Here is a 14,070-nt window from a genome sequence, read left to right on the forward strand (position 1 = left end):
AACAGCCCATGGAGTCAGTGTTGGCAGGCAAAATGTCTTTTTTCACTCCATCACAAAAATACCTAAAGCAACACTGGTCAGAAGGTAACCACTTGCATTAGTGAGTTAACAGATGAGTAAATGGCATAACGCTGGTACTAAATTTACGGAACTTTATTAATTCGATGCTATCCATTCATGCATGGTGTCTAATACAGGTTTGTTCTTCCCAATAGATAACTGGACATACAATGCTGCTGGTACTCCATGCAATCGACTTTTTAAAGTCGATGCATGGAACAACTTTTAAAAATTATTCTTAAGAGCTTAAAACTAGAACTCTCATTTTCTTAGAATATTATACACAGGAGGCTTTACTGGATTTGTGGGTTTCTTAACAAACTTCATATGAATGTTTTTAAATGTAAATGGTAACCATCTCCACATGAGCAAGCAAAATAGTAAGATGCTTAGGGCTAATTTTATAACTTTCTATTAAACTAAAATAAAGACTATCAATAATTATATGTTATATACTTAGAAAGAGACATTGATGACTTCTATCTTTGCTTTAGAAAAAAACCTCAGTCCTATTTTCATGTCTGTCTCCAAATGCCTTTTTGTCACATTTAAAAAGTAAATAAAACACCTGTAGAGTAGTCATTAAAGCAGAATGGTGAAACAGCTCCAGTTACCTTCTTCATTCTCTCATCTTCAGTTACTCTTCTGCTGTCTGAATACCCACTGGCTATGCAACAGGCCTGCGTGGAGGAAAACACAGCGGACAGCACGTGCAGAGGACAAGAACACAGGGAGCCAAGTCAGGGCCATACCTGGGTTATTATTAGCATTGCTCTTGGGCGGCTTCTGAACTGGTTTGGGGAGCGTGGATTCCGTCAAAGCTTTGTTAGCGACGGCTTGCTGGGCCTTCTTTATACTGCTCCCTTCGGATTCCCATGTCTGCTCCCCAAGACTCAGTTGCACTGAGAACATCTTGGAAAAACATAAAGAGACCAGGAAAACATTGAAATTTTTCAGGAAATAAAATGTGCTGTCTGAGAGAAAAACAGACACACCACAGAATCAAAATGTTAGAGCTAGGGTTGAGTTTATAGGTCATTTGTAACAAAAATCTTATTCTCTCTAGTGAAAGAATGTTAAGAGGTCGAACTCTGTTCTATCCAGAGGCTTAAAGGCAGCTCTAACTGTACATTTTTGGTAGAAAATATCAAGAAGAAAGAGCTTCCCTAAATGGAAGCATATTGTTAATACCATTCAAATAGTCCTCAAAAAAAGTAGAATAAGAACAAAAAATAAGAGAAACTGTAAGAGAATCCAAAAGAATCTGTCTCTATAACTGTCACAAAACTAATTGCTTAAACTTTATACTTAACACAATTTAGTCAATGAGTCGGGAAATCCTATTAAATATCCTGTCACCAAGAAACTCTCAATCCTCCACAATCAACCTTTAGCCAGTCACCAAATCCAATCAGTTTTAACCTCATAAATATTTCTCAAATCTTCCTTTCTCTGCCAGGAACTCTGCTGCACTGGCTACAGTCTTTCATCACCTTAGCTTGGATGTAATAATCTCCCATCTGATTGCTGCTAATAAAACTCAAATCCAATTGCATCACCCCGAACACCACCAGGTTGAAAACCTTCAACTGCCCCCCGGGCTGCATGCCACAAAGGAGTGACCTGTCCATCTTCACTTCACACACACCCCTCCCCTTGCACATCCTAACATTCCGTCTATACTGTATTTCCACATGGGCTCAAACACCTCTAAAATTTAGGATCAAGTTACAGTATACACACACAATCTGCTGCTTTCCTCCCTAGAGAGCTCACTGCTCTGTAGGAATACAAGGTAAGAACCTCAAAATGCTTATTAATTATTTAGAAATTTACAGGAAAGAGACCAGGATAGAAAATACCTTAAAAAACCAAGTGTTTGGAATTAGCATTATCAATAACCATACAAATGAACATCACATGCCTCCTGACATGATCCAATGAGAAATATGTAGCATTCTTGGCCAAAAATGTTTACTGTGAATCTAATCATAGGAAAACAATCAGACAGATCTGGATTATGGTGTATTCTCTAAGAAATTGACTGAAACTCTTCAAAATGTCCATGTTATGAAAGAAGAAAGACAGAAGAATGCAAAGGGGCTGTCCTAGATGAGAGGATGCTAAACAGACATGGAAGGTCATAATAAGCTATCAATTAGCTATTGATCAGACTTGCACTAGAGAGAAAAAAGTACAAAGCCCATTAGAGAACAACCAGGGGAAACCAGGGAAATTTGACTATAGACTATATAATAAATAGTGTCTTCAGTCAATTTTCAATTTCTTGAGTGATGATAGCATTATGGTTATGAAGAAGAATGCTTTTGGTCTCACAAGACAGATATACAAGTATTTAAGGATAAAAATGTCATGATAGTTGAAATTTACTTTCAAACTGTTCAAGGAAAGAGTGTATATATACCTATACAGAAGGAGCAAGGCAAGAAATAAATGTAGCAATGTACTGAATAAATTAATAATTAGTAAATATGAAAGATTCATTATTATACTGCTCTTTCAATTTTTCCTCACAGATTTTCAATTCTTCTCATAGATTTTCAATTTTTCAAAATATACAGCTAAAAATATTTACAATCATTTGAAATTCAAAATATATAATATCTTTTAAAAGTGAGTAATTTTTCTTTTGATTCAGTGTAAAATTTTTATCTAAAACATATTTTTAATATATTTGCCCAATTTTAAAATGATTTTTCAATGACTAGGTCTTTTGGTTTTCAAATTATAGTATTTAACAGAGAACTCTGCCACAAAGGATATATTATCTCTCCCATCTCTTCCAAATCAGTTCACTCTCCAGAATGTTCTATCCATTTTTCTTTCATTAATTCAGGTTCAAAACCTCAATAGCTCCTTTGTTTATCCTTGTCTTCTTAAGATTTATTTCACAACACTTCAAAACTGTTCCCTGCCATTTCTTTTGTCACCACCTTAGTCTAAGGCCCTGTAAACTCAGGTTTTCTGCCTCCTAACCTTCCAGATGTCACCATTTTTCCAGTTCACAAGCCAAATACCTTTGAATGGTCTTCCTTGTCTGCTCCGTTTCTCTCTACATTCTCCCCTGCATCCAACTGATTCAATTTCAAAAACATTTTTCAGATCTGGCCTTTCTCTGCATTCTCAGTTAACAGTATCAATGTATCTCTCTCATTCTTTAACATAAGACTTTCCCATCAAACTGTCCTTCTTGGGAATTCCCTGGCCATCTAGTGGTTAGGTCTTGGTGCTTTCACCGCCAGGGCCTGGGCGCAGTCCCTGGTTGGGAATTTAAGATCCAGAAAGCCATGCCATCATCAACATGAACATAAAATGCAAATGTATCCAAGTCAATTCTCTGCTTTCTGAGACCTCTTAAGAATTCCACTATGCTACATCTAAAAGCAATATAACATTATACATCAATTACATCTCAAAAGAAAAACAAAAAGAAAAAAACCTGGAGAGGGAAAAAAAGTCCTGCTATAATAAACATTTAGTAGCAATTTTGACTAGGAGTCCTGGGACATACTGCTTATGAGCTTAAGTCACAGATCCACCATTTACGATGTGTCACAGTAAGGAAGTTATTTACTCTTTCCATCTGTCTTCTTACTTCTTTAGTGAAATTGGGGTAATAACCACAAAATGGTTATGAAAGTTAAAATGGTGTAAATACCCCCATTTGAAATGTAGAGACTGTCAAACTGGATAAGAAAACAAAATCCAACTACATGGTTCCTACAGGCAATGCCCTTCAACTATAAAGATACATGGTTTAAAAGCAATGGGATAGAAAAAATATATCATGATAACATAAATTAATGAAAAATCAGAATAGTTATAATAATATTAAGCAAAGTAGATTCCAGAGCAAAGACTACCACAAAGAATAACAAAGGTCACTTCATAATGACAAGGAGCCAACTAATCAAGAAGAGGACTAATATTCTAAACACTTGGGCAATGTGGTTCATATATACAAGGGAATATTACTCAGCCATAAAAAGGAATGAAATAGTGTCATTTGCAGAGGCATGTATAGACCTAGAGATGGTCATACAGAATGAAATAAGTCAGAGTGAAAAACAAATACTGTATAATATCACTAATATGTGGAATCTAGAAAAATGGTACAAATGAACTTATCTGCAAAGCAGAAATAGAGACAAAGATGCAGAGAACAAACTTATGGATACCAAGGGTGGAAAGGGAGACTGGAATGAACTGGGAGATTGGGACTGACATATATACACTACTAGGTATAAAACAGATAACTAATGAGAACCTACTGTATAGCACAGGGAACTCTACTCAGTGTTCTGTGGTGACCTAACTGCGAAGTCTACAAAAAGCGGGGACATACGTATAGCTGATTCACTTTGCTGCACAGCAGAAATTAACAGAACATTGCAAAGAATTATACTCCAATAAAAAATTAATTAAAAACACTCGGGCAACTAACAACAGGCTTCAAGATACACGAAGCAAAAATGAACAGAATTCCAAAGAGAAATAAAGAATCCACAATTAAAGTCAAAGACTCAATACCCCCTCTCAATAACTGATAGAACAATGACAGCTGACAATCAGGTGGAACAGAGCAGAGCTGAACAATACTATCAACCAGTATAAACTGACTGCAATGTCTTTAAAACACTCTACCCAAAAAGAGCAAATATACATTTGTCCTCAACTTCTCACAAAATATTTACCAAGACAGACAATATTCTGGACTATAAAATAACTCACAACAAATTCTAAGGATTCAAGTGATGTAAAGTATATTCTCTGACCACAATGGAATTAAATTAGAAATAACAGAAAGATCTCTGGAAATCTCCAAATATTTAGAAAATAAATAACACATTTCTAAATAACCCATGCAGAAAAGAAGAAATCAAAGGGGAAAACAGAAAGTATTTTAAACTGAATGCAAATGAAAACACAGTATCTTAAAAGATGACGCTAACAAAAATACTAAAGGGAAATTTCCAGCACTAAATACCTACACTACAAAAGAAGTGAAGTCTCAAGTTAACTTCAGTTTTAATCTGAAGAAACTAGAAAAAGAGTAAATCAAACCTGAAGTAAACAAGGAAAAAAGTAATAAAGGTAAAAGCAAACATAAGAAAATTAAAAATAGGAAAAAATAGAGAAAAACCCATAAAACCAAAAGCTGGTACTTTGCAAAGATCAATAAAACTTGTAAACCTCTATGAAGACTAAGCATGAAAAAAAAGAGAAGACACAAATTACCAGCATGAGGAATGAGATGACATCACTACAGATTCTTACAATATTAAAAAGACAAGAGAGTATTTTTTAACTTTATGCCAATAAACTCAACAGCGTAAGTTTTTAAAAGCCATTGTTATGAAAGCTCATTCAAGAAGAAACAGGCAATGTGAATAGCCTTATATTAATACATGTTAAAGGAACTGAATCTGTAATTTAAAACTTTCCTATAAAGAAAATTCCAGGCCCAGATGATTTGGATGATAAATTCTACCAAACATTTAAGGAAGAAATGACGCCAATTTATAAAAACTCTTCCCAAAGCCTGAATCAGAAGGAACACCTCTTGGCTTACGTTATGAATCTTGCATAACTTTGATAATGAAACCATAATAAGATACTACCATGGAAAACAAAACTACACACCACACAAAACATAAAAGTCCTTATCAAAATTCCATTAACAAATGGAATCCACCAATAGAGACATCAGATAATACTTTATAAGCAAGCATTTCACTCCAGGAAGACAAGGATTGATTGTACATGAGTCAAACAATGTAATGTACAATAATAAGCGATTAAAAACAGCAAAGTCATATGACCATCAGAATCAATGCAGAAGAACCATAAGACAAAAACCAGTATTAATTCATGTTAAAACTCTCAGCAAAAAAAAAAATAAAAGTAGAGAAGAATTTCCTCAATCTAATTAAAGACATCTATAGAAAAAGCTACATTTAACATCACAATTAATGAGGGAAAACTGAATGACTAAGTCAAGAACAAGTTAGAGATGTCTGCTCTCATCACTTTTATTCAACATTGTACTGCAAGTTCTAGCCAATGCAATTGGGCAAGAGAAATAAATAAAAGGTAATCAGGTTGGGAAATAAAATTTACAATTGTCACAAATAGCTTGTGGGACACCCAGCAGGATCTTAAAAAAAAAAAAGTCTACTAGAACTAATAAATGAGTTTAGCAAGACACCAAGATGCTAGATCAATATACAAAAATCAGTGTATTTTTGAAGCAGATTCACAGAGAGAACAAACTAGTGGTTATGGGGTAGGAGTAAGAGAAGGGAAATGTAGGGATGGGGGAATGGAAGGTACAAACTTCTGAGTATACAACAGACTTAACGCTGTATTGTACAAATGAGGAATATAGCCAACATTTTGTAATAACTATAAGTGGAGAGTAACCTTTAAAAAATATATAAAAGGGCTTCCCTGTAGCTCAGTGGCAAAAAATCCACCTGCCAATATAGGAGGCATGGGTTTGACCTCTGGTCCAGGAAGATTCCACAGGCCATGGAACTACTAAGCCCGCGCACCGCAGCTATTAAGCCTGTGCTCCAGAGCCTGGGAATCACAACCACTGAGCCCACGCGCTCTAGAGCCAGTGCTCCGCAAGCAGCAGCAACCATCGCAATGAGAAGCCCGTGACCACAGCTAGAGACTAGGCCCCACTAACTGCAACTAGAGAAAAGCCTGCACAGCAACGAAGGCCTAGCATACCCAACAATAAATATATAATTTTTAATTACACAAAAACATTTATAAAAAGAATCTTTAATGTGTCATAAAAATAATCTATTTCACTCTCTTCTAAATTCTTTGGCACTGTATGGATTCCCTATATTAGAGAGGCAGTTATTTTTAGCACTATTTGACAGTATAAATTAAAGTTAACCTGCTATGGAAAAAGTAGGAATCTTCAGATTTCTCTATTTGTACTTTTATTCTTCACATTCTCATGTGTGCATACTTATACAGAAATGTTATACATATTTCAATGATTTAAAATGTATAAAAGAAAATATACAAAACAAAAAAATCACTGTATTTTTATATATTAGCAATGTTTAATAAGAAAAATTATAAATCAAAAATTTTAAAAACCATACCACTTACAATAGCTTCAAAAACATGAAATATTTAGAAATAAACCTAAAGATGAGAAATACCTGCCCACTGAAAACTACAAAATATTGAGAGAAATTAAACAATGTCTAAGTAAACAAGAGATACTTTGTTCATAGGTTGGAAGACTCAATTTTTCTAACATGTTAATCTTCCCCAAATTGAGCTATTTATTCATTGCAGTTCTATTCAAAATCCCAACAAGGTACTTTACAGAATGGACTAGCAGACTTTAAAATTTCTATGAAAATGCAAAGGGTACTGAATAGCCAAAACAATTCTGAAAATGAAGAACAAAAGTAGAGGGCTGGTACTACCAGATTATAAAGCTATAGTAATCAAAATAGTTGGGCTTCCTAGGTAGCTCAGTGGTAAAGAATCTGCCTGCCAATAAGGGTTCGATCCCTGGATGGGAAGGTCCCCTGTAGAAGGAAATGGCAACCCACTCTAATACTCTTGCCTGGGAAATCCCATGGACAGAGAAGCCTAGCAGGGTACAGTCAATGGGGTCACAAAGAGTCAGACACGACTTAGTGGGTAAAACAACAATCGAAACAGTGTAGTATTTGCCTAAAGACAGAAAAAGAGACCAAGAGAACAGAACAGAGACCAGAAGTAGAGATATATACAGACAGCTGATTTTGGACAAAGGTGCAAAGGCAATGAAGTAGGGAAAGGACAATCTCTTCAACAATTGAACATCTGTAACCAAAAAATAGAAATAAAAAATAAATTTCATTACATATCTCATATCATCTATAAAACTTAACTCAATGTGTCAATTAGATCTAATTATAAGACCCAAATGTAAAAACTTAAACTATATAACATCTAGAAGAGAGCACAGAAGAAAATCTTATGACCTCTAATAGAGCAACAAATGGATAAACTGGAATTCGTCAAAATTAACAACTACTGCTCTTCAAAAGACACTGTAAAAAAAAAAAAAGAACATAAGCCATGAAGAGGGGGAAATAATTGCCAAGCACATATCTAATAAAGGACTTGAATCCAGAATATACAAAGAGGCGAAACAGCAGAGCAGAAAGCTCCAAAAAGGGACAGTGTCTGTCATATTATACTCAATAGATAGTTTACCAAGGATTTTTAAATCCTGTATACAACTATTAATAACATACAATGAGACAATTATCCAGGTATCTCCATTATCAACATACTTGCTAAGAATTTACAAACTATCATCCTGTTATACTATACTAGAACAGGTACAATAGTTCTCAAATTACAGGTGAGATTCTAAGTTAGTTGTTTGAGGCCACACAAGCCAGATAATTTAAGGCAAAGATCAAGCCTGGTAAATCTAGCAAGAATTAAAAGAAGAAAAATACTTCACTTCAAGGCCACTGGGTAGAACTGCCTCCCTCAGCAATATTTATTCCAGAGTAAACTTTCTTCAATTGTCACTATGACAGCAGCTTTCTTAACACTTAGCCATACATATGCACAACTCATCAAAATAGGGAAATAAAGTAAAAAAAAAAAGAAAATACCACTTTATGTTATTCACGGCTGTCTGCATTATAATAGCCTTCTTTTGAGATTTGAGAAAATCTAAACAAGTCATAGGAAAATGAAGAACTGGATTCAGGTACCTAAGAGATACCATACAGCAATGTCATAATAACTCACATAAATATAAGGAATAATAAATAACTTCATAAAAATAAAAGGGGACAAGGCAAACATTAAAATAGTTTTTATTTACTAGTCACACATTAAAAGTTCTGCAAGTTGTTCACATTCTGTAAGACTCAATGAGGAAAGAAGAAAGCATGTAAATATAGATCAATACTTCCCATCAAGAAGTATGTATGAGAAGACAGTTCTATACCACCTTGAAGACATTAATCTCTGTCCTATGTTTCTCAATTCTGGATGCACATCAGGGTCACCTGAGAGCTTTAAAAAAGTCCTGGTATGTGGGCCTCATCCAAGACCAATTAAATCAGAATTTCTGGGAGTAAGACTCAGGCTTAAGTATTTTTTAAAGCTCCAGTGAATAACCAAGGTTGGGAACCACTACTGTTAAATATGTGTGTGTACATAAACACATCTATACATACCTATGGAAGTTGCCATATAACTGGCTAATGTCCCAAGAAAATTAATGAGTTGGGGCTAGGTTTAAATTGTTCATGCCAGGGATAATCATTTATTTCACTCAAATATATTTTATGTCTCACTTAAAACCACTGGCAGAAATGCATAAATGCAAATGACTTTACTTTCCACAAAAAGGATTCAGACTTAGCCAACTAATATTAACATTAAAATTAATTATGACTTAAGACCAACCTAGACAGCATATTAAAAAGCAGAGACATTACTTTGCCAACAAAGGTCCGTCTAGTCAAGGCTACGGTTTTTCCAGTGGTCACGTATGGATATGAGAGTTGGACTATAAAGAAAGCTGAGCACCAAAGAATTGATGCTTTTGAACTGTGGTGTTAGAGAAGACTCTTGAGAGTCCCTTGGACTGCAAGGAGATCCAACCAGTCCATCCTAAAGGAGATCAGTCCTGGGTGTTCACTGAAAGGACTGATGTTGGAGCTGAAACTCCAATACTTTGGCCACCTGATGCGAAGAGCAGACTCATTTGAAAAGACCCTGATGCTGGGAAAGACTGAGGGCAGGAGGAGAAGAGGACGACATAGGATGAGATGGTTGGATGGCATCACCGACTCAATGGACATGGGTTTGGGTAAACTCCAGGAGCTGGTGATGGACAGGGAGGCCTGACATGCTGCAGTTCATGGGGTCTCAAAGAGTCGGACACGACTGAGTGACTGAACTGAACTGAACTAAGACTTGTAAGTACTACCGTTCATTCAAGAATACGCTACTTATTCTAGTTCTCACTCTTTTTAAGACGAGCAACAGGCTAATGGTGTGGTGTATGACCAAAGACCCCGAGCAGTAGGTGGAGGCTGGCAAAGGAATCTCCACATTTCCTTAAAACCCAAGGGAATCTCGGACTGTCTACAGAGAAGAATGTGGGCCACAACAAACCTGGTCCATTGGGAGCAGACTTGGATGACACAGAAGAAAGTTAAGGGAGGAGAGAGGAGAGAAAGCTGGAGGAATGACCTTGACTAGGCAAAGAGGGGTTAGGACTTAGTAAAGAAATAGAAACAACTACTCGTTGTCCTCTACAAGTTGTTCATCCATACCTCAGAAGGGATGGCAGAGTTGGGATTTGGGTTGGGATTTTGCTAAGCATGTTCTAATCAAGAGTGGAAGAGAGTTAAGGGTACATACAAAGTGAATGGAATTAAAGCTGAAAAAGGAAACGTGAAGATGGAGGTAAGTGAGAAATAATAAAAATCAATGGACTTGTGGTGTGGAAGGACTACTGAAGGCAGACTATTAGACCGAATGAACTAGGTGTCAGAGACGAATGCATGTGATTCTAATTCTGGAGGGTCTTGCAATTACTGGTAATGGTAAAATCAAGACTTTGATCACAGAAATGGGTGGCTGAAGGAGAATGGAAGACAAGATAATTGGAGAAATGTAACAAACTAAAATGTCAGCATGCTGAAATAATCATTATTTAGACAGTATCACCAAAAAGTAAGGATGAATATTGTAGAGACTGAAAGTGAGCCATGAGAAATGTGATGGAATCACTCAGAGGTCAGCACATGTCTAGTGTGATGTCACATGGGCGGTGAGTCTATTAACATGAAATTCAAACCTGGAGGCCTATCTCAAGGAAGAATTCCTGGAATTGGCAATGAGAATTAAAAAAAAAAACAGGAGACATACTAAAGGAATTATGAATTGACTGGGGGCAGAAGGAGAAGGGGACGACAGAGGATGAGATGGCTGGATGACATCACTGATTCGATGGACGTGAACTCCAGGAGTTGGTGATGGACAGGGAGGCCTGGCGTGCTGCAATTCATGGGTTCGCAAAGAGTCGGACACGACTGAGCGACTGAACTGAACTGAACTGAACTGAAAGTATTTATTACTCTAAGGAAACGGTCTCATACATCATAGTAGCACAGCACAGTAACAACTACATCTAAGAAAGTCAGGGCCTGCTAGAGGCCCAGTGAGGGAGCAGAGAAGGTTCACAAAGGTTTGAAAGATGTGAGATGTGTGTTCAAATCTGACAGATGTGAAAAAACATGAGACACTATAAGAAATTCAAACACTTCAACAAGATTAAGGGTAGAAAGAATGAGTGTGTAATAGATATGAATTAACAGGTATGGAAGAGAAAAGCTACTACCTTTGTCTCTGAACAAAAGATATTCTGAACAAATTAAAGTGCTGCCCAGAAATCCTTCATAGAAGTCTCCAATATGGAACAAAATGGACAGATTTCAGTTTCATCTCATTTCCCTTACTTTGAAGGAGATGCTAGAAGACAATTAAATAATCCAATAATTGGATTGTACTGTATGAAGATTAACCAACTTTTAGAGAATCAATTGCTTCCACACTGCATACAAAAATGTATTAATCATTATCATAATCTCCAATATCTAAGATTAAAAATGTACCAAGGATATGTGTGTACAAGTGATATTTTTAAAAACAGGATGACAGAGCTCAAGCATAAATGCTTTAGTCATAATTTCTTTGCAATGTATATATAAGTAAACATGTATGTATGAGGCTATATAAAAATATAAATCAATTTTACATTTAAAAGAACAATATTATAAATGAATACACAGCTAACAACAAAACGGGTATATACAACTTTTATAAATGATGAATCTCGGAATTAAACATCCTATTGGAAAAGGCGTCTCCCTAAGTAACTGTTGCTGTATTTTACTCTGCATCCATTTTTAGGTTATCAGTTACTATGTCATGGGAAAAGCACCATACTTGGAAGCCACAGAATACATGTACAAGTGCTGGCACTGGCACTCATGAACTATTAAGCAAGTTACTTAGCTTTTCTGTGCCTGAGTTTCTTAATTTACAAAATGGAAATCAAAAATTTGTATCTCATGTGGTTTCATTAAGATTTTTGTGAAGTACTGTATCAGAATCAACTCTGAAAACCATAATGAGCTATACAGTTACAGACTTTAAAATACTTTTAAAAGAGAACTAAGAGAGCCTTTAGGCCATCCAGTACCCCCTCCCCCCAAAATAAAGCAGTTAAAACCTGAGATGATAAATCTCACAGATTTGATTAGCATGGCTCACCACCTCTCTTCGGAACCTTACCTTCGAATGAGCAGGCCCTCTTTCTTTCAGAAGTTTATACTGGGGTTGGACTCTATTGAAACGGGCTAACTCATTTACCAGACACATTGGAGTTTTCTCTTTGGGGTTTGCCATTTTATCTTGGAGAGAAGCTGTAAATAAAAAGGCTGTAAAGTTTTTGTGAAGAATGACTTTACAAATGGAAGAAAAACTAGTTTTGACTTTTTCAGATAGAAATCAGATTGTATATTTGGACTAAATTATTTTCATGAATTTTAGATAAAAGTTTCAAATCATCTAAATTTCAAATCATCAAACCATTTGATCATCATTCAAATCATCTAAATCATCTAAATTTCCATTACATGCAACAGAAATATGTATCACATTTTAAACAATAAATTAAGCTAACTTTTTTCCTGAGTTCCTAAATTGCTCTCTACACATAAACATGAAACAGCATGCTTAAAGATTGAAAAACAGTATAAGATTATATAATAACTTTTAATTTATCCTATAACTTTCTTCTCAAGAAATTTTAGCATAAACACATAATTCTTATTGCTATATAACTAAATTTTATCTGACTGTTTTATCAGGTAATATTCCTTTATTCCTTCTCATTCTAAGGTAGTGTATTAAATTGAAAAAGCTCCAGACGTGGGAATCAAGCCCTAAGTTTAATTACTAGCTCTCCCAATTATTATTTTTTCATAACTTTTTTTTAATGAAATTTTTGGAAAAAAATTAGAATAATTTAACAAATGACCAGTTATCACCCAAATTAAAATTAGTATTTTGTTTACTTTTAAAGTCTCACTTTTTAAAAAAAGGAAAAACAGTATTACATTCCAGTTAAGTTTCCTTTATCATTTCCAGAAACTACCACTATGGGAATTTAAACTATATCCCTCTCGGATATTCTAAAATACATTTATATGCATGCATATATATCCATGAAGAAATACATAATCTTGGCATATGTGGTTTTGTAGTTCACATAAATAGTAATATAACAGACGTACCATTTTCACAACATTCTTCACTCTTCATTATGTTTTTGAGATTTAACTCATAGATCCAGTGTATTACTTTTTAACTGATGTATAATTTTCATCACAATATCTTAGCCATGTTTTAACCCTCCTTACTGACAGAAGACTTTTATTAATAGATTGTCTTCAATTTCTCACTCTTACAAGTTAAAGTTATACTACCCCAAACATCACTAAAAATGACTGTACCAAATGACCTTCTCTCGGCAGCATGGTAATTACTATTTCCCTCCAACCTTGAAAATGTGTAGTATGGTCAGATATTTTCATCTCTGACAAACTGATGTCTGAGAAAACTGTTGATTATCTGGGTTTCCTCTTCTGGGAACTAGTTCTGTCCTTTTTTATCCTGACTATTTTAAGTATAATATTTATCAATCTTTTCTTTGGTGGTCTGTGACGTTACTACCTTAAAAACTCTCCCCTAATCTGAAATGTCTTAATTATTTTTACTTAAATTTACTAAGCCTATTATCCTTTATCTATAAAATAAGAGGAATAAATATATTCCACTTAACTAACACTCAGGTTGTTACAAGGTTACAATTTTTAAATACATAGTACTTTAAATTCTACCACAATTACAGCTTCAGAA

The 14,070-nt window shown here is 35.1% G+C and overlaps 1 protein-coding gene across 2 annotated transcripts in view; it reads right to left on the reverse strand.

Annotated features, from left to right (window-relative positions):
• Nucleotides 1–12,560, reverse strand: part of STAU2 (staufen double-stranded RNA binding protein 2) — a 285,467-nt gene extending 272,907 nt beyond the window's left edge. For both annotated transcript variants that reach the window (XM_068983313.1, XM_068983312.1), the window contains exons 1-2: nucleotides 12,442–12,560; nucleotides 813–972 (exon numbers count right to left, since the gene is read on the reverse strand). In XM_068983313.1, coding sequence (XP_068839414.1) covers nucleotides 813–972; nucleotides 12,442–12,555 — 274 coding nt within the window. In that variant the 5' untranslated portion in view covers nucleotides 12,556–12,560. The remainder of the gene's footprint in view (nucleotides 1–812; nucleotides 973–12,441) is intronic.
• Between the last annotated feature and the right edge of the window lie 1,510 nt (nucleotides 12,561–14,070).

The sequence above is a fragment of the Capricornis sumatraensis genome, chromosome 11 (genome assembly GCF_032405125.1).
Source record: "Capricornis sumatraensis isolate serow.1 chromosome 11, serow.2, whole genome shotgun sequence".
NCBI lineage: Eukaryota > Metazoa > Chordata > Mammalia > Artiodactyla > Bovidae > Capricornis > Capricornis sumatraensis.